General features: G+C 44.1%; 1 protein-coding gene and 1 pseudogene across 6 annotated transcripts in view; one reads left to right on the forward strand and one right to left on the reverse strand.

The window, feature by feature from the left end:
* Nucleotides 1-27,822, reverse strand: part of CD99L2 (CD99 molecule like 2) — a 110,379-nt gene that overhangs the window by 16,580 nt on the left and 65,977 nt on the right. For 4 of the 6 annotated variants that reach the window (XM_075999540.1, XM_012753336.3, XM_012753338.2 and 1 more), the window contains exons 3-5: nucleotides 18,387-18,458; nucleotides 18,181-18,264; nucleotides 9,010-9,075 (exon numbers count right to left, since the gene is read on the reverse strand). In XM_075999540.1, coding sequence (XP_075855655.1) covers nucleotides 9,010-9,075; nucleotides 18,181-18,264; nucleotides 18,387-18,458 — 222 coding nt within the window. The remainder of the gene's footprint in view (nucleotides 1-9,009; nucleotides 9,076-18,180; nucleotides 18,265-18,386; nucleotides 18,459-27,822) is intronic. The other 2 variants (XM_075999541.1, XM_012753337.2) reach the window with 1 other exon arrangement.
* On the forward strand, nucleotides 3,108-3,939 carry LOC105865031 (high mobility group protein B1 pseudogene; annotated as a pseudogene).

A 27,822-nucleotide genomic window follows, 5' to 3' on the forward strand; every position in this document is an offset into this window, starting at 1 on the left:
AACATCTCAAGATAGCCTTATATATGTGCCTCAGACACGTCTGTAACAGAACATTTGTATCTCTTCAGATTGTGGGGGTTTTGATTCTTACCTCAGTTTTAAAGAACTGCATGTTTTTGGCGTTAAAAATTGCCATCTGGTGGCAAAAATGTGCTCAATTTGGTTCTAACATTTCAATATCTGATTAAGAAAAATGAGGCAGTGCTTTGACCCTGTGAGCCCACAGTAGTTACGGACAAGCAGCATATAACCAAGCAGACCCTAATCCAGCAGCAGGAGGTGGTGAGAAGAAAGGAATCAGTGCCCTGAAGCACTGGCTGCTGCAAAACAAGTTCCACCTATATACCTTGAAAGACAAGTTCGGATGGGGCTCCCATATGGTGTTCTCTGCAATGCAGAAAGAGTTTGCATTTGAAGCAGGAGGGCCTACCCTGAAGACACCCACTCCCTACCACACAAGGCATGCCACTTGAGAGAGCTGGTTTCCAAAACTCTAGCTTTGAGCAGACTGAGAAATTCAGGAAACACTCAGAGACAATGAAAGAGAGGGTAAAACATCTCTCTGGAGCAGTGAAATACACACTGTCCTGAATGATCCTTAGGGAGCACAGGAGGACTCTCGCTGTGGATGGAGAAGCTGTTGCCACGGGCAAGGGGGAGCTGCAGCAAATGGCCTCTCTTCCCAGGCACCCCCACCCATCTCTGCTAGCTGCACTCTTATCCCCATTTGGTTCCTTGTGTCCATTTTCCAAGGGTTTTCTACTACATGCCAGTGATGGTGATCCAGAGGTGCCAATGACACTCCTGCTCCCCCCTCAAGGTTCTTTACCAGGATAATGGAAGTTCTAAGAGAATCAGAGACATGAGTTGAGCCACAGGACCAAGCAGGGGGTTGGGAGAAGGCCACAGAGGGGGTGAACCTCCCAGGAAGAGGGGATCTCAAGGCATGGGTAGCTTAACACTTGCTGGAGGATGAGTGGGAATTCAGCTGGTAGAAGGCAGGCAGTTTAGAGTGAAGACAGCACCTACTGGCCTTTTTGTATGTTTGTTTGGAGATGATGGGAATCTGGTGGCTTAGGGTGGAAAGACCATGTCAGCTGACTAAGGGGCTTGAACTTATCTCGTTCAAGCCTCATTCAAGAGGCTTTTGTCAATGTTGTTACTGCTTCTTTCTTTTTTTCCAACATCAAATTAAGAAAAATTTTCAGCATACAGCCAAAAAAGTTGAAAACTTTATACAATGAACACCCATATTTCCACCATCCAGATACTATAATTAACATTTTGCATTATTTATCATTTGTCCACCATCTTTCTACCCATCAATCTATCTTATTTTTGTGATGCATTTCAAAGTAAAGTTGCAGACAGCAGTGTACCTCAAGCTCTTATTAGAGTTCTACACTTGCTTATGATTCCTTTTTTAAGGTTAAGTTTATATATGGTAAAATATATAAACCTTATACATACCAGTTGATAAGCTTTGACATATGCCTATATCAATGAAACGCATACCCCCATCAAGATACAGAACATGGCCATCATCCCAGAAAGTCCCCTCAACTCCTGCCCAATCAGTCTTATCCACACTCCAATCCCAGTAGCCACAGATCAAATTTCCACCATTATAGATTAGTTTTGCCCATAGTGGAACTTCATGTGATTGGGATCACATAATATGTACTCTTTTGCCATTGGCTTCTTTTACTCCACATAGTGTTTCTGATGTTTACCTTGCCGCTGTGTGTATAAGTAGACCATCCTGTTGTATAAACATATAAATGTATCACAGTTTGTCTATCCATTCTCCTACTGATATCTGGGTGTTTCTAGGTTTTGGTTTTGGCTATTATTATAAATCAAGCTTCTATGACCATTCTTTTATAAGTCTTCTTTTGAGACATAGCTCTCATTTCTCTTGAATAGGGAATGAAATTGCTGGGTCACTAGGTAGGTCTATGTTCAGTTTTATAATAAACTTTACATACCTGCCATCAATGTATGAATTTCACTTGTCCCACATCCTCATCAACCTTTGATATTGTAAATCTTTTTCATTTTAGCTATCCTGAAGGGTGTGCTGTGGTATCTCATTGTGGTTTCAATTTGCATTTCCCCAAAGAATAACAACTTTGTACATCATATAACTTTCCTTTGTGAAGTATCTGTTCAAAACTTATGTTCATTGTTTAATTGGGCTGGTTTGTCTTTTCATTATTACACAGTAGTTTTAAACACAGGAGTGGCATGATCAGATTCATGTTCTTGATGGTTCACTCTGGCAACTGCATGAAGGACAAATTGGAGCAAGGAGACCAATTAAAAGGTTAAGGTAACCACCCTTAACCTCTTAGGGGTCATCTCAAGAGAAGGTAATGAAAACCTGGGCTTGACAGGAGGTAATGAGAAACAATATTCCAGATTCAACAGATACCAGGGGAGAGGACTTCTGGCACGAGTGAAATCAACATGTCATTTCTTCAAAAAAGCAACTATAAACTTGGATAAAAATTTAAAGATAGCCATTTCAGAAAACTAATTTAGCTCCAGCAGGAAGAGCTCAAGTTCGTGGCATTTTTGCCAAAGGCTGATCTCATTTCCCTTTCCCCCAGATCTTTCAGCAGAGTATTCCACTGGGGCCACAAATCCTAGCAATTGTGCTGTAGCTAGCTGCCAAAGGGGGCTCACTTAACTTGAAGCGCTGTCAGTTAACGTGCCAGTCTTGGTAGCAAGTGAACAGGGAGGGCCAGCAGCTCTTTTAGCCTGGACAAGCCACCAACCAATCAACTAACTAGGGAATTAATAGGGAGACAGGGAGGTGAGACAACAACAGAGGGCTTGATAAACTGTCTACGTCACCCTGATTGCCCTGAAGCTAAACACATGCTGAGCAGAGACAGTCTGGTATTGGCTGAAGCACAAGCATAGAGATCAATAAAGCAGAATTAAGACTCTAGAAATAAATCTTTACATTTACAGCCAACTGATTCCCAACAAAGGATCCAAGACAATTCAATGAAGGAGAGGATAGTTTTGTCAACAAATGGTGCCAGGACAACTGAATATCCACATGTAAAAGAATAAAGTTGGGAGAGACAGCACCGGGGCAAGTGAGAGCCGGACGGGCACTGGGCGACTCTGTGCCTCGCTGAGGAAAAATAACTAAACATGGGCAAAGGAGATCCTAAGAAGCCGAGAGGCAAAATGTCATCATACGCATTCTTTGTGCAAACTTGCCGGGAGGAGCACAAGAAGAAGCACCCAGATGCTTCAGTCAACTTCTCAGAGTTTTCTAAGAAGTGCTCAGAGAGGTGGAAGACCATGTCTGCTAAAGAGAAAGGAAAGTCTGAAGATATGGCAAAGGCGGACAAGGCCCGTTATGAAAGAGAAATGAAAACCTATATCCCTCCTAAAGGGGAAACAAAAAAGAAGTTCAAGGATCCCAATGCACCCAAGAGGCCTCCTTCGGCCTTTTTCTTGTTCTGTTCTGAGTATCGCCCTAAAATCAAAGGAGAACATCCTGGCCTTTCCATTGGTGATGTTGCAAAGAAACTAGGAGAGATGTGGAATAACACTGCTGCAGATGATAAGCAGCTTTATGAAAAGAAGGCTGCAAAGCTGAAGGAAAAGTACGAAAAGGATATTGCTGCATACCGAGCTAAAGGAAAGCCTGATGCAGCAAAAAAGGGAGTCGTCAAGGCTGAAAAAAGCAAGAAAAAGAAGGAAGAGGAGGAAGATGAGGAAGATGAAGAGGATGAAGAGGAGGAGGAAGATGAAGAAGATGAAGATGAAGAAGAAGATGATGATGATGAATAAGTTGGTTCTAGCGCAGTTTTTTTTTCTTGTCTATAAAGCATTTAACCCCCCTGTACACAACTCACTCCTTTTAAAGAAAAAAATTGAAATGTAAGGCTGTGTAAGATTTGTTTTTAAACTGTACAGTGTCTTTTTTTGTATAGTTAACACACTACCGAATGTGTCTTTAGCTAGCCCTGTCCTGGTGGTATTTTCAATAGCCACTAACCTTGCCTGGTACAGTATAGGGGTTGTAAATTGGCATGGAAATTTAAAGCAGGTTCTTGTTGGTGCACAGCACAAATTAGTTATATATGGGGATGGTAGTTTTTTCATCTTCAGTTGTCTCTGATGCAGCTTATACGAAATATTGTTGTTCTGTTAACTGAATACCACTCTGTAATTGCAAAAAAAAAAGTTGCAGCTGTTTTGTTGACATTCTGAATGCTTCTAAGTAAATACAATTTTTTTATTAAAAAAAAAAAAGAATAAAGTTGGATCCCTACCTCACACCACATATAAATTAACTCAAAATGGAGAAAAGTCCCAAATGTAAGAGCTAAAACTATAAAACATATAGAAGACACAGGAAAAAGTCTTCATGGCCTTGGATGGATGTTCTTAAACAACAAAGCATGATCCATAAAATAAAAAACTGATAAACTGAACTTCATAAAAAATAAATACTTTTATTCTGCTAACAACACTAGGAAAAGAAAAAGACAAGCCACAGAAGAGGAGAAGTTGTATGCAAAATCATATATCTGATAAAGGACTTGTATCCAGATTACATAAAGAACTCAAAAAGTCAATAAGAAGAACACAAAAACATGAATTTTAAAATGGGCAAAAAATCTCAACAGACCTCACCAAATAAAAAATGTTCAACATTATTTTTCATTAAAGAAATGCAAATGAAAATGAGATACCACTACATACCTATTAGAATGTCTAAAATTCAAAACACTGACAATACTAATTGCTGATGAGGATGTATAGCAGTAAGAACTCTCACTAATTGCTTGTGGGAATGCAAATGGCACAGCCACTTTGTAAGACAATTTATTGTAAAGTTAAACAGAGACCTGCCATATTACCTAGCAGTCATATGCCTAGGTATTTACCTGAGTTGAAAACTTATGTATGCACAGAAACCTGTATGTAGTGTCTATAAATGTTTATAGCAGCCTTATTCATGTTCACCAAAAAACTGGAAGCAATGCAGATAAACAGTGGTAAATTCATACAATGGAATACTATTCAGTGTTAAAAAGAAACAAGCTATCAAGTTATGAAAAGACAAGGAAGAACTTTAAATGCATATTGCTAAGTGAAAGAAGTCATTGTGAGAAGGGTATATATATATTGTACGACTCCAATTATATGGCATTCTAGAAAAAGGCAAAACTATAGAGATGGGCTGGGTGTGGTGGCTCACATCTGTAATCCCAGCACTTTGGGAGGCTGAGACAGGAGGATTGCTTAAGGCCAGGGATTTGAGACCAGTCTGAGCAACACAGTGAGACCCTGTCTCTAGAATTTTTTTTTTTTTAAATTAGCCAGGTGTGGTAGTGCATGCCTGTAGTTCCAACTACTCAGAAGGCTGAGGCAAGAGGATCACTTGAGCCCAGGAGTTTGAGGTTGCTATGAGCTAGGCTGATGCCACCGTACTGCAGCCCAGGAAACAGACTGAGACCCTGTCTCAATAAACTGTAGAGATGGTAAACAGGTTGGTGGTTGCAATAATAGAAAATAGATTAGACTTGAGAGAAGGGGACTAGCTGACTACACCAAGGGGATATATAGAAGACCTTATATGGTTATGGAACTGTTCTGTATGGTACTTGGGTGGTTGACACATGGTTTTATGCAATTGTCATAAAACCCACGGAACTGTATATAACAAAGAATGAACTTTAATGTCTGCAAGCAAAAGAACAAAGCAAAACATCAACTAGGTGGGTGAGGAAATCTCAGGATGGAATGCAGACTGTGACAAATTAAGCTAACTCCATTATAAACATGTGGCAAACTGTACTGAATGGGTGACGGAAGGGGGAAGGAACTGACCTAAGTAACTTTGGAAAATGGTATTTTGAATGAAACTGTAAGGTAAAGACAAAAAAAAAAAAAAAAAAAAAAAAAAAACCACAACATAAATGCTGGACTCTAGTTGCTAAAGTTGTTTCTCACGGGGGTATGGGCTAATAATTCTGATACTGCTATATGTGTACACCTGAATTGCACAAGAAAATAATGGATGACTGACAGGAGCCAGGTTTCTCACTGCCAGGGAGAAAAGTTACAGGTAAGGAAGAAATAAACCTTTTGGCACTGGATTACAGTTGGCAGCATAAGTATAAAGTCATGCTTAGGTTAATATACCTACTAACGGTTAAATAGAGAAATAATTATAGATATGTATGCATGCATTGTGTCATGTATGCAATGTTTATATCCTCTCCCCCAAATTCATATGTTGAAATCCTAACCTCCAATGTGATGGTATTAGGAGGTAGGGCCTTTGGGAGGTCCTGAGGGTCATAATGGGATTAGGACCCTTATAAAAAGAGACACTAGAGTTTGCTCCCCCATTTCCCTGCTCTCCACCATATGAGGACACACAAGATGACAGACAGCAAACCAGAATCAGAACCTTCATCAGACACTGGATCTAACAGTGACTTGATATTGGACTTCCCAGCTTCCAGAACCATGAGAAATAAATATCTGTTATTTAAGGCAGTTGGTTACAGCAGCCTGAACTTAGAGACATGGGTTAATACATATACATATATTTCTTAACTATTTCCTGCCTCTGCCTGCTTAGATGGTCTATAAGTAGTGGTAACCCACTAAGCAGCGGATACACTAGATCCTGGTTTGTATTACCATTCTTTTCCCCAGTAGAAGATAGTAACATACTGAATTGAACACTCAAGGAAATAAACACATTGGGCAACAGTATTTATGAAGCAGCAGTGAATAAGACCAATGAATGAGACTAGTGAGTGAGTATGAAAGGGCCGAGGAGAAAAGACTACTGAGGAGGAGAAGGTGATCGTTGAAGTCAAATGCTACAGAGACCACACAGGACAGAGGGCTGTGAGCATCAGGAAGTCAGTGCCAGGCAGTGACAACAAGGAGTTGAAATTTATTGGCCTCAAGTTTCTCAGTCAGTCGAAGTGCTAGGGAACAGAGGCAGCTGTTGGCAGAAATGGGAGACAGAGTCCAGGCTAGGCAGGAAGCAGGGAAGGGCAGAGGAGGAGGGCTTACACGCCATCTTCTTAGGGAAAGGCAATAGGATCTGTTAATGAAAGACAGCCATTGTCACCTACAGACAAAATATGGAGGTCCTACCGGGTAAGTAAAAATGTTTTCTTGAGGAAAAACTCCATAACTGATAATGTATTATTTCAGAAATACAATCTAAAAGTACAGCCGAGTCCATGTGCCTAAGACCCAAGGCTGGAAAATGCATTAATTAGCATTCCGTTTATGTGGAAGATCATAATTTACCGAAATGTGATGTTTTACCTTTGCTCACAGCATTAGCATATTTTTGTGTAAAGGATAGTGTCTGAGCATTTTATTGTGTGCTTATCATAACCATGTTTCAGTTTTATACTTTTCCTTTTTGCCAGGACCCACTTTGTCTTCTTTCCTGACACCTATAATGACAGAGGGTATAATTTAAGCTAACAATTGATTATTCTTTACAAGATAAGTTCAAATATAAGCCTAATTAAAGAATTTCCTAACACTTCTTCCTTGCTAAAGCATGTACTTTTTTTTTTTAGCATGTACTTTTAATAAGGAAAAGCCCCTGACACTTCATTTAGACTCTCATTCACGTGTGTGCTTACACACGAAACTACTGCCTGTATCTTAATGTCTGGAAATACCATTTGTCACCCAGGAGTTACTGGCTAATTTGCTGGGTTTGCCCTTTAAATGTTCCATGTTCTCCTGACACCTGTGAGTTTCATTTAGAGGCTTTTAGGGCTTTTCACTAGAGATGACACTATCTGGAAAGGTGTTTCAAAGGACAAATTTCACTATGGTTCCTTTAATCAGAAGGGAACACTATTCCCATGCTAAAGGCACACAATTCTTTCAAGAAAGGAGTAAATGCTAGTATCACAGCCAGGAATGTGGGACTACGGAGAGTGTATCAGGGTTACAACCAGATACACTCATAACTCATAACCCTTAGAACTTCTTATAACAGCAACTTGCCACCAAACAACTTACCATCCCAACAGGTTACAAAGAAAGAGTTTCAACCACAACTTCCCACCATACATGTTGCTGTAACAACCATGAGTTATAATCACAACAGGTTACAACCAAAAGTTATAACACTAACTTGTAAGTCTGAGTAATATTCCCTCCATACAGTGTCAGATCTTGAAGTATACTATGTAAAAATGTTGAAATCTTTGGTAGTTTGAGGGGAACTAAAAATATCTGGCCCTGGGGAGGACATGACTATTCAGGGGCAAACTGAGGGAGCTTCTCTGTGGTGATAGAACAGTTCTGCTTCCCAATCCTGGTGAGGGATACTCCAGTCTACATGTGATAACATCTTACAGACCTACACACACACACACACACACCTGAACACATGCAAAATCTGATGAAATCTGAATAAAGTCTGTACCTGATTTAACAGTATTGTACCAATGTCAACTTCTTGGCTTTGACAATGCAAGACTGTCTTCGGGGGAAGCTGAGAGAAGAGTATTACAGAAACTATTTTTTTAACTTACGAGTCTTAAATTATTTCAAAATAAAAAGGTATTTTAAAAGATATCTGACCTGGTGTGGGTCTCTTAAAAAATGCTTGTCATGATGAGTTTTGCTCCCCCCATCCCAGAGAGACAATGTGTTCCCTGCCTTCAGTTATTATAATTGGTGCTACCTCAGCAGACAGGTTTCTGCTAGCATGGAAATGTTAACCCATGCAGTACCCTTGGCTTAAGGAATATTAGAGGAAATGTTTAACTTTTCTAAGTGGGCTTATAAATCTCCCCTTAAGCTGCATGCACAGCCCACATCATTCCAAGTGAACCCAGCTTGGAAGCTGGGATATCTAGGAACTACCTATCAATTCCCAGAAGCTGGGTAAAAATGGCTCAATTCACTGGGTTGCTGCATAATCACCTTTTTAACCAGAGTAAGATGTGTGTTTGAACAAATCAACACTCCTACCTTTATTCCTGTCAGGTTTATAATCACCACCCCCTACTATGTCTTCAAGATCCTTGTCTGAAAAACCTAAAGAAAATAAAATATACATTTCAATGACAAAAAAATTTTCAGCAACAAGAAATTTGTGTTAATGTTGCCCAACATTCACAGAAAATGACTGCCAGTTGCATTTGAGAACGTCCTTGATGAATTCTAAGAGGGCCCCCAAGATCCCTTCCAAAGGGGTACACATGCTCTGGATAATGCTCCATCACTCTGACCGAGTGGGACCACAAATAGGATGGGTATCACGCCTGTGATTAGGTTATATTATATGCCAAAGGTAAGGGGATTTTGCAAATGTAATTAAGGCACCAAATCAGTTTGACATTGCATTAATCAAAAGGAACATTACGCTGGGTGGGCATGACTTAATCAAGCAATCCCTTTAAAAACAGGTTTAGCCCTTACCTGAGCTCACACATAAGCAGCAACAGGATGCTTTCCTCCTTCTCCCCTCCCCACCTCCCTCTCTGCCTCACTGCTGCTGGTCTTGAAGGAGCAAGCAGCCATTATTTCTACAGCTGCAAGGAAATCTACTCTGTCAACACCACACGAGCTTGGAAGAGAGCCCAATCTCAGATGAGACCCCAGCCCTGGTCAACACCTTGACTGCAGCTGTATAAGACTCTAAACAGGAAACTCAGCTCAGCTGTCACTGAACTCCTGACCAATGGAGATTGTGAGATAGCAAATGAGTATTGTCTTAACTAGCTTTCTGGTAACTTGTTATGCAGCAATAGCAAACTAATATAAGGGGCAGAAAAATTATTAATTTTATTACAGCTCAACCTTTGAGTACATGTCTTTTAGTATTCTATGGGATGAAATGGAAAGCAATGCTTAAAGCATTTCTGTTGCACTCCAAAGTACTATAGTTGATTCACAAAAGGACTGTGTGATTATTCCAGTTCTAAGATATATTAGCTGCTCTGGGTCACGGAAGACCACTTTTATTCGACAGAATGAATGATGAGCAAAGTATAGTTTTATCAACTTGAATATTTGGCAGATGTTGTCTTGAAAATAAATGAAATGAGCTCATCAATTCAAGGAAAACCACTGATGGCATCTGTTGCCAATGATAAGATTTTAAGTAAAAATTAGAATTCTGGTCCTTGCCTGCGACAGTGGCCACTGTGTTGGTGCTCTGGGACTTGGACCCTGTCTAGCCAGAAAATAAACCTCCTCTTGTGTGATTGCATCCTTGATGTCTATGCTCTTCTGTCCGATGGCGCTGTGGAAGGTCGGTCCCTAACATTTGGGGGCTCGTCCAGGATTTCCCTTCCCCACAGACTACCGGATAGAACTCAGGGCTGAGGGAGGAGTGTGAAAATCCACCCCCGGACTAGCCGGGTGTGGTGTTGGGCAAGGGATGCGGAATCCCCTTGCAGGACCCCGGCACAGGACCTAGGCGGACGCGCTGGTGGGTCGCCGGTCAGAGCCAGGCGGAGACGTCCTCTGGCCCCGTTGGGACTCCGGAGCTGACCTTGTAGCCAAGGGCTCGGTCAGGAGGAGACCGGGGAGTAGGTCTGGACCAGGTTAGGTTGTCTGTTTACCTCACTGTACACTTGTCTGTTGTCTGCTTTGTTTGTCGCCGGCTTTCTGTGTGTGTGTGAGTGAGTGTGACATCTTTCGTTGGCTTGTTGGAGTCTCTGGGTTCTGTGGTTTCAGCCCGAGAACCCATCAGGGTTGCATGGGTTTTCGGGCTGGGGCCGTGGAATCAGGGGACCCACGAAAAGATCCGCAGAGGTGACTAGAACCTCCAGGTGAGTATTCCCCTGCATGGGCTGGCAGCACACAGTGTATCTCCTGCCGCCCGTGCCAGGAGTGGCTAGTGCGGGAGGGGCACGGCCGTTACCTCCGTAGGGAGTGTGAAAGGCTAGGGATTCAGATCCTTGTCCCCAGTGCCCCAACTGCAGAATATCGGTTTGCACATCTGCCTATTATCCACTAGCCATAGCACAGGCTCTAACAACGCTGTTGTCCATCCTGGTGAGCCATTTTAAGGATATCAGGGCAAGGGCACACAACCTGTCCCTGGAGGTCAAGAAGGGAAAGTTTGTTACCCTTTGTGAGGCCGAGTGGCCCACGTTTGGAGTGGGGTAGCCCAGGGAGGGCTCGTTTGATGCCTCCTTGATTGAAAAGGTAAAAGGGGTGGTATTTGGCCACCACGGCCACCCTGATCAGATCCCCTATATTGTGGTCTGGCAAGACATGGTTCTAGACCCGCCACCCTGGCTGAAGGCCCTCCTACCTGCCCCGAGGGGAAAGGCGGAAGTTCTGGCAGTTAAAGAGGCCAGAAAGGAGAGGGCACGCAGTCCGAGGTCCGTTGGGACGCCAGTGTTGCCGGACTCCAATCTCCGAGAATCTGAGAGACCTAATTAATATTTTAGACTCTGTTCTTTTTACTCATCAGCCCACCTGAGATGATTGCCAGCAGTTGCTTAAGGTGCTCTTCACAACGGAGGAAAGAGAAAGGATTCAGGGGGAGGCACGGAAGCTGGTTCCGGGGGAGAACGGCAGACCTACTACAAACCCAAGAACCATCAACTGAACTTTCCCCCTTGAACAGCCGCTTTGGGACTACAATGAGGCTGAAGGTAGGGAGCGTCTCCGGGTCTACCGCCAGACTCTGATGGCCGGTCTCCGTATGGCGGCGCGAAAGCCGACCAATTTGGCCAAGGTAGGAGATGTTCGTCAGGGGCTGGAGAGCCCGACAGCATACTTAGAGAGGATCATAGAGGCCTTCCAGCAGTACACCCCCATAGATCCCACAATGGAGGAGAATAAGCCACTGTTATGATGGCGTTTGTCAATCAGGCGGCCCCCGACATTAGGTGCAAGGTGCAGAGAATAGATAGATTAGGCAAGAAGACTCTGCAGGACCTGTTAGAAGTGGCGGAGAAGGTCTATAACAATAGAGAGATGCCAGAAGAGAGGTTAGAGAGGATCAGGATAGAAGATAGGAAATTCCAAGCTGGGGAAGCATGGAAAGCAAACAGAGAGATGGCTAAAATCCTGCTAGCCCCCACAAGAGGGGGGCAGATAGGGTCAGAGGATAGGGAAAGGCCCCGGCAGGAGAGGCTAGGAAGGATCAATGTGCCAATTGCAAGGAGCATGGGCATTGGGCCCGAGAGTACCCCAAAAAGAAGGGGGGGCGAAGACTTGGAGGTCCTGAAAAAGTCATGGTTGCAGGACAGGTGACAGACGAATAGGGAAGACGGAGTTCGGTCCCCTCCCTGAACCTAGGGTAACTTGGCAAATGGAGGGGAACCCAGTCAGCTTCCTCATAGATACAGGAGCAGAACATTCGGTACTAACGGAAGATACAGGAAAACTGTCCAGTAAGACCAGTTGGGTGCAGGGGGCAACAGGAGCCAAACTATATCGGTGAACCACACGGCGGAGATTGGATTTGGGTTCAGGACAAGTGAGTCATGCCTTTATGGTCATCCCTGAGTGTTCCACGCCGCTACTGGGAAGAGACATCCTTACCACGCTTAAGGCTCAAGTTCATTTTGAAGAAGAGGGAGTAATAATAACTGATAATAAAGGCAATCTCATCAACAGCCCCCGGGTCACTCAGATCCTGACCCTGACACAGGCAGATGAATATAGACTGTATTAGCCCACAAAAAGCAGAGAGGAAGGCATGGAGCAATGGCTCTATGAATTTCCCATAGCGTGGGCCGAGACAGGGGGCACAGGATGGGCAAAACACTGGCCGCCTCTTTACGTTGAGTTAAAACCCGGAGCCGAGCCAGCCCGAGTCAGACAGTACCCCATGTCCCAGGAAGCCAGAGTGGGAATTACGCCCTCACCTTCGGAGACTCCTGGACAGTGGGATTCTCGGCAAATGCCAGTCGGCCTGGAACACCCCCGTTGCCGGTGAAGAAACGGGGGGGGGGGGGTAAGGACTATAGGCCTGTGCAAGACCTCAGGGAAGTCAATGCAAGGGACCTGGATATCCACCCCACAGTCCTTAACCCCTATACTCTGTGAGCTCTCTCTCTCCCACACTGTCTTGGTATACCGTCCTAGACCTAAAGGATGCCTTCTTTAGCCTGGCGGTGGCGACACGCAGCCAGGAGATTTTCCCTTTGAGTGGCAGGAAGAAGAGAGAAAATTCATGGGCAGCTGACTTAGACGAGACTGCCCCAGGGGTTTAAAAACTCGCCTACCCTGTTCAACCAGGCCCTCCATGATGACCTTGGTTAGTACCGAACTAATCACCCAGAGGTGACTCTGCTGCAGTACGGGGATGACTTGCTGTTAGCTGCACCTAACCCCCGGGCCTGCCTAGAGGGCACCCAAAACTTATTCAAAGTATTAGGCGAGTTGGGGTACTGAGCCAGTGCAAAGAAGGCTCAAATTTGCAAGGATGAAGTCACCTATTTGGGATATAAAATAAAAGGTGGCCGAAAGTGGCTAACCGAAGCAATGAAGCAGACTGTGTTAAAGATACCCACTTCAGCCTTGAGCAGAGAACTGAGGGAATTCCTGGAGTCGGTGGGTTCCTGCCACCTCTGGATTCCAGGGTTCGTGGAAAAGGCACGACCTCTGTATGAAGGGTGTAAGGCAGGGCGAGCATGGGAGTGGACTGTGCAAATGGAAGACGCTTTTCAGGCCCTGAGGACAGCCATGCTGGAAGCCCCGGCCCTAGCACTCCCTGATCCTACAAAAGTGTTTCACCTGTTCATAGACGAGAAGAGGGGAATAGCCAAGGGGGTACTCACGCAGGCCCTGGGACCCTGGAAGAGACCGGTGGCGTACTTGTCAAAAAAAAAAAACTACATCCGGTGGCAGCGGGGTGGCCAGCATGCTTGCGAATCATCGCAGCCACGGCCCTGTTGGTCAGAGACGCTGATAAGCTCACCTTAGGGCAGCAGCTGCAGATCACCACCCCGCACGCCATAGAGGGGGTTCTGAAGCAGCCACCGGGAAGGTGGATCACAAATGCGAGGCTGACTCATTACCAAGGACTTTTGCTGGACGCACCCCGCACTGAGTTCCGGATCCCTGCCGCGTTGAATCCGGCTACGCTTCTGCCAACCCCCAATGCAGCCGCACCTGAACATGATTGCCCTGAGATCCTAGTCGAGACCCGGACAACCCGTAGATACTTGAAGGATCGCCCCCTTCCAGGTAGCGACCTGACCTGGTTCACGGACGGAAGCAGTTTCATCCGGGACGGAAGCAGGTACGCAGGGGCGGCCATAGTAGATGACCAAGGTAAACTTATCTGGGCGGCATGCCTTCCGCAACGGACATCTGCTCAGAAGGCAGAACTAATAGCGCTGACGGAGGCTCTTAGCCAGGCCCGAGGAAAAAGGCTGACGGTGTACACTGACAGCCGCTATGCCTTTGGGACTGTGCACATACATGGGGCCCTCTACAGCGAAAGGGGCTTCATCACGGCAGAGGGAAAAGAAATTAAGCACAAGCCTGAAATACTCCACTTACTGGAGGCTGTTTTGCTGCCAAAGGCAGTGGCGGTAGTCCATACCCCGGGACACCAGAGCGGGGATTCAGTGGAAGCACGGGGCAATCGGAGAGCGGACGCTGAATCTAAGAAGGCTGCAGAAGGCACTCCGCAGCCAAACATCCTGCACCTTAGCCTGCCACCCCCGGGCATGGGACAGTTGCCTCCTCTGCCGGACTATTCCAGTGTAGATGAGGTCTGGGCCTCAGAGCAGCTACGTGTAAGCAAAAGTGAAGATGGCTGGTTGCGGGACGAAGGGCATCGCCTAATAGTGCCAGAACTCTTAGGACGCCACCTGTTAGAACACCTGCATCAGACCACACATCTAGGGAAGAGAAAGATGCTGCAACTGCTGGACACTGCTCAACTAAGGTTCAAGTCACAAGGACGGGTTCCAGATGACATCGTCAAAAGTTGCTGAGCCTGTCAGGTCATGCAGCCGGGGAGGACCAGAGGGACCCACGCAGGTACGAGGGAAAGGGGGAGGCAGACAGGACTATTTTGGGAAGTGGATTTCACAGAGGTCAAGCCTGGAAAATACGGGTACCGATATTTACTGGTCATGGTAGATAGATATTTACTGGTAGATAGATAGAGATTTACTGGTCATGGTTTTCCAGATGGGTAGAAACCTTCCCTACGAAAGGAGAAACAGCTTTGACAGTAGCTAAGAAAATATTAGAAGAAATAGTCCCCAGGTATGGACTGCCGGGAGGGATAGGATCAGACAATGGACCTGCGTTTGTCTGTCAGGTTAGTCAAGGGCTGGCCCAGGCTATGGGGATAGATTGGAAATTACATTGTGCATATAATCCCCAGAGCTCTGGGCAGGTAGAGTGAATAAATTGAACAATAAAGGAGACCCTCACTAAACTGGCCCTGGAGACTGGCGGAGACTGGGTGACCCTCCTTCCCTTTGCCCTGTTCCGAGCCCAGAACACCCGTTATCACTTGGGTTTTAACCTCTTTTGAAATCACGTACGGCACACCCCCTCCTGTAGTTCTTAGGATGAGCCCTGAGGCTCTTCCGGGACATCCCAAAGAAGTGTTACAAGTGGTTCAGGCTCTGCAAAGTGTCCACAGTCAAGTATGGCCGGCCTTCCGTACTATCTACCGGCCTGAGGAGGAGGGTGCCAGACACCCACTTCACCCACACCAGCCGGGCGACTGGTTGTGGGTTAAACGGCATAACAGCAGAACGCTCGAGCTGAGGTGGAAGGGCCCCTATCAAATTATTCTTGTTACCCCCACTGCTCTTAAGGTCGATAGAATAGTAGCGACCTGGATACACCACTCCCACGTGAGACCTGCTAATAAAAAAGACCAGGAGCAGTGCCAGGACCAGTGGAAAGCAACTGCAGACGCGAAGAATCCTCTGAAGATCAGACTGACCCGCGTGGCGGCGACAGTCCAGGACTGCTGACTCGGACTCGGGTTGTGGCATCTAAAGACTGACTGGGTGACAAACATGGACGGGTATGAGGGCATAGTAGGGCAAAGAGTCACCAACCTAATTTTTGAAAGAAAAAGAGAGCCCTTCACAGCCATAACCCTGGCTATTCTTTTTGGCTTAGGGGCAATAGGGGCAGGAACTAGTATCTCTTCTCTGGCAATGCAGCAAAGAGGGTTTAATACTCTGAGGGCAGCTGTTGATGAAGATATTGCAAGGATAGAAGATTCAATCTCACACCTAGAAAAGTCACTAACCTCCCTATCCGAGGTAGTGCTCCAGAACCGGACGGGGTTAGATCTAGTATTCCTCCAGCAAGGAGGACTATGTGCTGCCCTCAAAGAAGAATGTTGTTTCTATGCAGACCATACGGGAGTTGCTAGAGAACCTATAGCTAAGGTCAGGGAAGGGCTTGCCCGCCGCAAACGGGAATATGAACAGCAAGCAGGTTGGTTTGAGTCTTGGTTTAACAGTTCCCCCTGGTTAACAACGCTACCATCCACCCTACTAGGCCCACTCATTATGCTAATCTTAGTCCTTACTTCCGCGCCATGTGTAATTAATAGACTAGTAGCTTTTGTGAAAGAACGGATAAACACTGTCCAGCTACTAGTATTGCAACAACAATATTAGCACCTGTGGTCAAGTGCTATAGAACTAGAGCACCTAAGAGACCTTGAGGACGAGCAAGAGTGCTCGTCTGCTACCTAGAGAAAGGGGGGAATGTAGGGCAGAGGAAGGGCAGAAGAATTTGTAGAACAGAGGAAGGGCAGAGGAATTTTTCCAATTGTCCGGAATTTACTTGGGTGGGGCAATGAGCTAACTGCAAACTTTTGCTTCTGGTCATTGCTTGCTTGCTACACCGCTGTATGGGGAATTATGGGATGAGGTCATTGAAGCACGGGCAACTGGCCCATCAGGCAATAGAGGGCAACCAACCCGCCAATTATTTCAAAAGGCAATAGTGGGCAACGAATCATTTTAAAGGTCAACGCATGATCCATGCGTAGTCGGCTTGTGCGCAGCTTGTGCACCATGGGGATAAAAGGCATGCCGTTGTTCCGGTCGGGGTCCTTGCCTGTGAGAGTGGCCACTGCGTTGGTGCTCTGGGGCTTGGACCCTGGCTAGCCAGAAAATAAACCTCCTCTTGTGTGATTGCATCCTCGATGTCTCTGCTTTTCTGTCCGGTGGGGCTGTGGAAGGTCGGTCCCTAACACTAGGAACTGTGTTTGTATATTTGAAAAGGTAATAAAACATGGCGCCACTCAAAAAAAAAAATTAGAATTCTGAAAACCTATATCAACCACTGTGCGTTTAACAGCTTCCTAATACTTACAGACTTCTTTTAATGAGCTGGGTCATGATATGAATACATGTGATTTTTTTGTTTTGCATAATGAAACGTGGCTTACTTGGAAGCTCAAAAAACCTCAGGATACCAATATTTTCCAAGTAACTTATGTACAACATCACAAAATCATGAATGGGCAAAAAGACACATTGAAAGGGCTACAGGATCCCGTGGAACCAAGTGTGGAAAGTTCACTGACTGAGTTGCACATTCCACACTGTACTTAACCTGTAAGAAACAGCCACCGGTTGAGTTTTGCTGTTCTATCAAAGAAGGTCCACAATCATCCAAAAAGTCTATTAATATATTCCTCCCTTCCCCCACTGCATATGGGTGTGAGGCCGGACTTTCTTCATATACTTAAAGCAAAACATCATCTCACAACCGAACAGAGAAGTGGAGGTGAGAATCCAGCTGTCATCTATCGAGCTGGACATCAGAGGAGTTTGCAAAAAATAGAAAATAATACCACTCTTCTCACTAGATTTTGTTTTTGTCTTGCCAAACACACTTATTTCTCATAAAAATATTTTATGTTAAGACTGTGGGTTTAGTGTTGTTCATTCTAGATTAACAAATGTTGAAAGTTTTTCAATTTTAAGTCCTAAGATGGTGAATATCAAGAGGTGTGACCCACATAAACAAAAGTTCTTGAGATCCTCAATGATTTGGGGAGTCCAGAGACCAAAAAGTTTGAGAACCACTGTTTTCGGGTTTTCCTGTGGCTGGAAGTGCCCTGAGCTCTGCCAGGCCCAGGGTGGCTCTGTGGGCTGTTGTAGTTAATGAGACAGGACCCAACCAGGGAGCTGCAGAGCTGCCCGGTAGTTTCAGCAAGGCAGGACTTACCTCTTCCTCCTGCACTCGGTTTCCTACGGCCATCATCTCGATCATTTCGATCATCTAAAGCATCAGCCAAGTCAAAATCATCAACTTCAGGGGTCCCAAAACAAAAGACACAATTAGTTAATCTATGGGTAGCTCATTTGGATACTGTCCCAGAGCGAGCTCCATGGGATCCTCCCTTACTGCCCTCTTCAGAGTAGCCACCTTACCTGCAGGATTTGCTAGAGCTCTAGGGGTTGCTGGCCTCTTGGTTGTGGTGGTGGTGATATGGTCCCATTTCTCTAAAAGAGGGAAGGAGGACAGCAAAGGAAGCAAATTTAGGAACAAAAGGCAATAGCTACTTATGGCTCAGGGAAGTCACATGAATAGAGTACCCTTATCTTGGTCCTTGAGGCCTCTGTATCACCTCTGAAGACGCACTTTGATATAGATGACAGAGATGTAAAGGTTTAAATGATGTGGGTTATGTTCACTTTTCTTCAGTGGATGGGGAATACCAGACAGATGCAGTCCCACATGACCAGGTGAGTGTAAAGCTAGGACTTGAGCCCAGATTTGTGGGACATGACCACACAGACCAGGGAGTTCTACAACTTGAATGTGACCCTTGAGATTTCTAAGCCTCAGTTCCACCACTGTCAAACCTGGCACTTAAGCCATAGATAATACTGCCCTGGGATGAACTAAGGTTACATTCTCAGTAGAGAATGGGAATATCTTATAAACTGAAAATGGTTACAACACATACACAATTTTATATAAGTGTGGTTACTGTTGTAAATATTAGTTCTTTGGGCAAAACCAGACTCCTTTAAAAATATGGGTTCCTTTCACTCAATTTACACAGCATGGCCTTCACGAGTTTTCTAATTACTTTCTAAACTTCAGAAGACTGTGCTATAACTGTTCCTACTATTGAAGTTAATAGAGGGAAAAGGCAGAAACAGTGCTGTATACAGCAAGCACCCAGAAGAGAAACAACAATGTTGGGGGGGGGGAACCTCAATAACTTTTATAGATCAATAATTTGATGGCCAAACTGCCCAAGGCCATTTAAAATGCATTGCCTATCATTTTTGGAGAGGGCCTCAGTGTTGTCCATGGATCAAAGAAATATAGGTCTGAATCTTCTGCAAAGAAAGTGTAAAAAATATAGTAAGTCATGACCCAACAGTTCTTAGCAGGAGTAAAGAGGATATTACATAATAATAAAAGGATCAAGCTACCAGGAAGACATATAACAATCCTAAATATGTATGCTTCTAACAACGGAGTCTCAAAGCACATGAAGTAAAAACCTGATAGAGCTGAAAGGAGAAATAAACCAATCCACGTTTATAGTTGGAAACTTCAAACACTCCATTCTCAGCAACCGGTAGAGCTACCAGATTGAAAATCTGCAAGGATACAGAAGAAATGAACAACAAAATCAACCAACGGCATTTAATCGGATAATAGGACACTCCACCGAATCACAGCAGAACAAACAATTGTTTAACCATCAATGGACTATTCACCAGGGATCATATCCTGGACCAAAAAACAAATTTCAAAAGTTTGAATCCATTATGGTCAAAGAGACTCCACTCTGCATAATTCAAATTAGAAACAAAAAAACAAAAAATAAGAAAATCTCTAAACACTTGGAAATTAAACAACATACTTCTAAATAAAACAAAGGTCAAAGAAAAGGTCTCAAAGGAAATTATTAAAAATACATAGAACTATTTGTAAATGAAAATACAACATATCAAAAAACGTGAGATGCAGCTAAAGCAGTATTCAGAGGGAAGTTTACAATACTAAACGCTTAAGTTAGAGATAAAGAAAGGTCTCAGGATCAATAGTCCACATTACTAACACAACATACTAGAAAAAGCTACCCATATACTAGAAAAATAAAACCAAAGAAAAGAGATACAAAAAATGCAAGAACAAAAATAAATGAAATTGAAAATAGGAAAGCAATATAGAACAATCAATGACTTTTTCGCAACGGGTTTGCTGCCAGAACACAGGTGCCGTGAAAACCACCCATAAAAACCAAAATGGGGAAGGAAAAGACCCACATCAACATCATCGTCATCGGACACGTAGATTCGGGCAAGTCCACCACTACTGGCCATCTGATCTACAAATGTGGTGGGATCGACAAAAGAACCATCGAAAAATTTGAGAAGGAGGCCGCTGAAATGGGAAAGGGCTCCTTCAAGTATGCCTGGGTCTTGGATAAACTGAAAGCTGAGCGTGAGCGTGTTATCACCATTGATATCTCCCTGTGGAAATTTGAGACCAGCAAATATTATGTGACTATTATTGATGCCCCAGGACACAGAGACTTTATCAAAAACACGATTACAAGATGGCGGACGAATAACACCGCCAGACAGAGGGTCTCTAGAGAAAAGACCGATTCTAGCAGAAACTAGAGGAAAGAAGCAAGAAGACGAGCATACAGTGGACAAGGGCCGGAAGGAGGGGTACCTGAGACCCCGGGAGACTCCACGGGAGGAGGCTGCGGAGGAGAACTGGAGGCTGAGAACACCGGAGCAGCCCGGAGACCAGCGGCAAGGGTAGGTGGATCTGCTGTTTCCCCTCCCCTGCATTCGGGACTGCTGGTGGGCTCCCCAGCGGGTGGAGAGACCTGCGGACACCAGCCCAGAGACTGCCGCCGACTGCCAACAGTGAGCCTGTAGCAGATGTGGCACCAGGTTCCCAACTTCCTCCGGGCACCTCCGTGTGCACAGACCCGAGCCGCGCGGCAGGCGCCATATTGCCTCCTCCTCCCCTCCGCCGACGCTACCCGCGGCTGCCCAGAGAGACAATACAGCCACCAGCCGGAGGCACCTCCAGGGAACGGGACCTTCCCGTTTGGGACCCCACCCGCCCTCCCAGGTGCTGCTGGCACCGTGTTCCCAGGAAAACGGTGCCGACTCAGAGGCTGAGAGACATAGACCCAGCTTGGGCTCCCTGTGGGTGAATTAGGACCGGAAATCCTCTCCCTGGTGGGAATACAGTTTGAACTCTGGGACCCAGAGGTCGGACCTACAGACCAGATCCCCTGCACCGAGGGCTAGCATTGCCCGGGGCACAGAAGGGCTATACGTGAACAGCCTACTGAGGGCTCTGTGCCTCCAGGGGTGGATCGGCGCCCTAGAGGGCAACCCTCCTCCCAGGAGGAGGCTGTGCGCCCAACCCAGGTGGCATTCCTGTGCAGGGAACCTCCCCGCCGGCATCACAGTCCGGGGAGGCCTGGTGGCTTGTGGTCTGGCCTGCTGGCAGAGGCCCAGGAGTAGCTGCAGAGTTGGAGAGGGTGGAAAGAAGCGAGGCCTGCTGCAGACTGCGGGTCTCAGACAGCCCCACCCCCACACCCAGACTTTCTGGCTGAGCAGGACCATTCCAGCCTCCAGCTGAAAGCTTTCCCTGGGGGCTGAGAACAGAACTTTGAACCCTGCTAACGGCCTGAGGGCAGGCTTATCCAACCCAGCTCCGCCCAGAACGAGAGCTGATAACAGGACTCAAAATCAACACCATAGCCTGTTCCTCCAAGCAAACGCCACCTACTGACAGGGACGGCATCTTGCACAGCCTTTCGACGGCATCCACTGACTCAATATACAGGGAGTGGTCCAATTTCACCCACAGGCACCACCTAACGCCTCAGAAACTAAACAAGGTGTGTGAATACCAAAACAGTAACCTAAGGAAAGAAACAACAACTGATCGACATGGGAAGAAATCAGCGAAAGAACTCAGGAAATATGAAGAACCAAACGGAAAACACACCCCCAAGGAAGAGCACCAGCCCCTTAGAAACGGACACCGACCAAAATCAGGCAACCAATATGACAGAAGAGGAATTTCGTATGTGGATCATAAGAACACTCACCCAGCTGCAACAACAACTCAATAACCAACACCAAGAAAACACAAAAAACCTCCAAGAAATGGAACAAAGGTACAACAAAGAGATTGACACAGTGAAGAAAACTTTACCCGAAGTCCTGGAGATGAAGAATCAACTCAGAGAACTACAAAATACTGTGGAAAGTCTCAAGAACAGGGTAGATCAAGCAGAAGAAAGAATCTCAGAGCTTGAAGATAACACCTTCCAATTAAATAAATCAGTCACAGAAATACAGTAGAGAAACAAGAGAAAAGACCAAAGCCTACAAGAGCTGTGGGATTATGTGAAAAAACCTAACGTGAGGGTCATAGGTTTAGCCGAAGGGGAGGAAGACAACGCTCAAGGGCTGGACAAGCTTTTTGAAGATATAATAGAGGAAAATTTCCCAGGCCTTGCTCAAAATCTCGATATACAAGTTCAAGAAGCTCAGAGGACCCCTGGGAGATTCAATGCAAGCAGGAAGACGTCACGTCATGCAGTCATCAGACTGACCAAAGTATGAACTAAAGAGGCCCTTCTAAGAGCTGTAAGACAAAAGAAGCAAGTGACATACAAGGGAAAGCCAATTGGAATAACATCAGACTTCTCTAATGAGACTTTACAAGCAAGGAGAGACTGGGGCCCCATTCTCACTCTTTTGAAACAAAACAATGCCCAGCCTAGAATATTATTCCCTGCAAAACTAAGCTTCGTATATGAAGGAGAAATAAAAACATTCTCAGACAAGCAAAGGCTCAGAGAATTCACCAAGACAAGACCAGCCCTACAAGAAGTACTTAAAACAGCGTTATGCACGGAACATCATAATAATAATCCACGGATATAAAAACAACCAAAACCCAAAGATATTAAAGGCCAGATATTACAATGGCTCAAGACAGAAATCATAGCAACAACATCCAACCCAACAGAATGATCAGTAATCTACCTTACCTATCAGTTCTCTCAATAAATGTGAATGGCTTAAACTCTCCACTCAACAGACATAGGCTGGCTGAATGGATAAGAAAATACAGGCCAAGTATATGCTGTCTTCAGGAAACACATTTAACCTGCAAGGATGCACATAGACTAAAAATAAAAGGGTGGAGATCAATATTCCAAGCAAATGGAAGCCAAAAGAAGGCTGGCGTGGCAGTTCTAATTTCAGACGATTTAGTTTTTAAACCAACAAAAGCAGTAAAAGATAAAGAGGGTCATTATATAATGGTGAAGGGCACAGTCCAACAAGAAGAGACAACAATTTTAAATATATATGCACCCAACATAGGTGTACCCAGATTCATAAAGCAAACCTTACTGGAGCTAAGCAAATGGATTAACAGCAACTCCATAATCGCCGGAGATTTCAACACCCCACTGACGGCACGAGACATATCCTCCAAACAGAAAATTAATAAAGAAATAATGGACTTAAACAAAACTCTAGAACAATTGGGTCTGACAGACATCTACAGAACATTCTACCCAAAATCCACTGAATATACGTTCTTCTCATCAGCTCACGGGACATTCTCTAAGATTGATCATATCCTAGGACACAAAGAAAATCTCAAGAAATTTAAAAAAATAGAAATCATACCATGTACCTTCTCAGATCACAGTGGAATAAAACTAGAAATCAACCCTAACAGAAACTCACATTTCTACACAAAAACGTGGAAATTAAACAACCTCCTACTAAATGATTACTTCGTAAATGAAGAAATCAAGACGGAAATAAAAAACTTCTATGAAGAAAACGACAATGGAGAGACAAGTTATCAACTCCTCTGGGACACAGCTAAAGCAGTTCTGAGAGGAAAGTTTATCTCCATAAATGCCTATAACCAAAAGGCAAGAAGATCACAAATAGACAATCTAATGAAACGACTCAAAGAGCTGGAAAAAGAAGAACAGACCAACCCCAAACCCAGCAGAAGAAGTGAAATCAACAAGATCAAATCAGAACTAAACGAAATTGAAAACAGGAAAGCTATTCAGGAGATTAATAAAACAAAAAGTTGGTTCTGTGAAAAAATAAACAAAATTGACACACCATTGGCTAAGCTAACGAAAAGCAGAACAGAGAAATATCTAATAAGCTCCATCAGGAATAAAAAAGGAGATATCACAACTGATCCCAAAGAGATACAACATATAATTTATGAATACTACAAAAATCTTTATGCACACAAACTGGAAAATATGGAGGAAATGGACAAATTTCTAGAAACACACAGCCTCCCTAGGCTCAACCAGGAAGAAATAGATTCCCTGAACAGACCAATCTCAACAGCTGAAATAGAAACAGCAATTAAAAATCTCCCTAAAAAGAAAAGTCCCGGTCCAGATGGCTTCACACCTGAATTGTACCATACTTACAAAGAAGAACTAGTACCTATCTTGCAGAAACTATTCCACAACATCGAGAAGAACGGAAACCTCCCCGACACCTTTTATGAAGCGAATATTACTCTGATACCAAAACCAGGAAAGGATGCAACAAAGAAAGAAAACTACAGACCAATATCCCTAATGAATATAGATGCAAAAATTTTCAACAAAATCTTAGCTAACCGAATCCAGACACTTATCAAAAAAATAATCCACCATGACCAAGTGGGCTTCATCCCAGGGATGCAGGGATGGTTCAACATACGTAAATCTATAAATGCAATTCACCACATAAACAGAAGCAAAAACAAAGACCACATGATTCTTTCAATAGATGCAGAAAAAGCTTTTGACAAAATTCAACACCCTTTCATGATACGAACACTTAAGAAAATAGGCATAGAAGGGACATACCTAAAAATGATACAAGCCATATATGACAGACCCATAGCCAACATCATACTGAATGGGGAAAGATTGAAATCATTCCCACTTAGAACTGGAACCAGAGAAGGCTGCCCACTATCTCCACTTCTGTTCAACATAGTGCTGGAAGTCTTGGCTACAGCAATCAGACAGGAAAATGGAATCAAAAGTATCCAAATAGGGGCAGAAGAGATCAAACTTTCACTGTTTGCTGATGATATGATACTGTATCTTGAAAACCCCAAATATTCAACCAAGAAACTCCTGGAACTGATCAATGAATTTAGTAAAGTCTCAGGATACAAAATTAATACACAGAAATCAGAGGCATTCATATACGCCAACAACAATCTAATTGAGAACCAAATCAAAGACTCAATTACCTTCACAATAGCAACAAAGAAACTAAAGTACCTAGGAATATGCTTAACCAAGGACATAAAAGACCTCTACAGGGAGAACTATGAAACACTGAGGAAGGAAATAGCAGAGGATGTAAACAGATGGAAATCCATACCATGCTCATGGATCGGCAGACTCAATATCATCAAAATGTCTATACTACCCAAACTAATCTACAGATTCAATGCAATACCTATTAAAATCCCATCAGCATTCTTCACAGATATAGAAAAAATAATTTTACGCTTCGTATGGAACCAAAGAAGACTCCGAATATCAAGAGCAATTCTAGGCAACAAAAACAAAATGGGAGGTATTAATATGCCAGATATCAAACTATACTACAAAGCTGTAGTAATTAAATCAATATGGTATTGGCACAAAGATAGGAATATTGACCAGTGGAACAGATGTGAGAATCCTGATATAAAACCATCCTCATATAGCCATCTCATCTTTGACAAAGCAGACAAAAACATACGCTGGGGAAAAGAATCCCTTTTCAATAAATGGTGCTGGGAAAACTGGATAGCCACCTGTAGAAGGCTAAAACAGGACCCACACCTTTCACCTCTCACAAAAACCAACTCACGCTGGATAACAGACTTAAACCTAAGGTATGAAACTATTAGAACTCTAGAGGAAAAAGTTGGAAACACTCTCCTAGACATCGGCCTGGGCAAAGAGTTTATGTAGAAGTCCCCAAAGGCAATCACAGCAGCAACAAAAATAAATAAATGGGACATGATCAAACTACAAAGCTTCTGCACAGCCAAAGAAATAGTCATGAAAGTAAACAGACAACCTACAGAATGGGAGAAAATTTTTGCATCCTATGCATCCGATAAGGGACTGATAACTAGAATATACTTAGAACTTACGAAAATCAGGAAGAAAAAATCAAATAACCCCATTAAAAAGTGGGCAAAGGACTTGAACAGAAACTTTTCTAAAGAAGACAGAAGAATGGCCAACAAACATATGAAAAAATGCTCAACATCTCTAATCATCAGGGAAATGCAAATCAAAACCACAATGAGATATCACTTAACCCCAGTGAGAATGGCCTTTATCAAAAAATCTCCAAACAATAAATGCTGGCGTGGTTGCGGAGAGAGGGGAACACTCCTACACTGCTGGTGGGACTGCAAACTAGTTCAACCTCTGTGGAAAGCAATATGGAGATACCTTAAAGCGATACAAGTGAATCTACCATTTCATCCAGCAATCCCATTGCTGGGCATCTACCCAAATGATCCAATGACACTCTACAAAAAAGACACCTGCACTCGAATGTTTATAGCAGCACAATTCATAATTGCAAGGCTGTGGAAACAGCCCAAGTGCCCATGAATCCAAGAATGGATTAATAAAATGTGGTATATATATACCATGGAGTACTATTCAGCTCTAAGAAACAACGGTGAGGCCGGGCGCGGTGGCTCACGCCTGTAATCCTAGCTCTCTGGGAGGCCGAGGCGGGCGGATTGCTCGAGGTCAGGAGTTCGAAACCAGCCTGAGCAAGAGCGAGACCCCGTCTCTACTATAAATAGAAAGAAATTAATTGGCCAACTAATATATACAAAAAATTAGCCGGGCATGGTGGCACATGCCTGTAGTCCCAGCTACTTGGGAGGCTGAGGCAGGAGGATCCCTTGAGCCCAGTAGTTTGAGGTTGCTGTGAGCTAGGCTGACGCCACGGCACTCACTCTAGCCTGGGCAACAAAGCGAGACTCTGTCTCAAAAAAAAAAAAAAAAAAAAGAAACAACGGTGATATAGCACATCTTATATTTTCCTGGTTAGAGCTGGAACCCATACTACTAAGTGAAGTATCCCAAGAATGGAAAAACAAGCACCAGATATATTCTCCAGCAAACTGGTATTAACTGATTAGCACCTAAGTGGACACATAGGTACTACAGTAATAGGGTATTGGGCAGGTGGGAGGGGGGAGGGGGGAGTGTATATACATACATAATGAGTGAGATGTGCACCATCTGGGGGATGGTCATGATGGAGACTCAGACTTGTGGGGGGAGGGGGAGAAATGGGCATTTATTGAAACCTTAATACTGTACCCCCATAATATGCCGAAATAAAAAAAAAAAGGGCAAAAATACTCACATGTGGCCCGCAGGCTGTAGTTTCAAGACACCTGATCTACACAATGGAATAGTACTCAACCATAAAAAGGAATGAAGTACTGATAAATGCTACCACATGAATGTGCCTCCAAAACATGCTACATGAAATAAGTCAGACACAAAAGGTCACACACCTCTTATATGAAATACCCAGAATAAATTTATAGATAGAAAAACTAGGTTGGTGGTTACTTGAATTTGGACATGATGAGGGAGGATTTAGGAGAAACTGCTTAATGGGGGTAAGGGATTTTACTTTGGAGTGATAGAAATGTTTTGCAACTGGATAGAGGTGCTAGTTGCATGATGTTGTGATGTCCTAAAATGTCCTAAAATGCCATTGAATGGTTCATTTTAAAAGAAAGGTCAAAAAATACAAAGTAGCAGAT

Source organism: Microcebus murinus, chromosome X, assembly GCF_040939455.1.
Source record: "Microcebus murinus isolate Inina chromosome X, M.murinus_Inina_mat1.0, whole genome shotgun sequence".
Taxonomy (NCBI): domain Eukaryota; kingdom Metazoa; phylum Chordata; class Mammalia; order Primates; family Cheirogaleidae; genus Microcebus; species Microcebus murinus.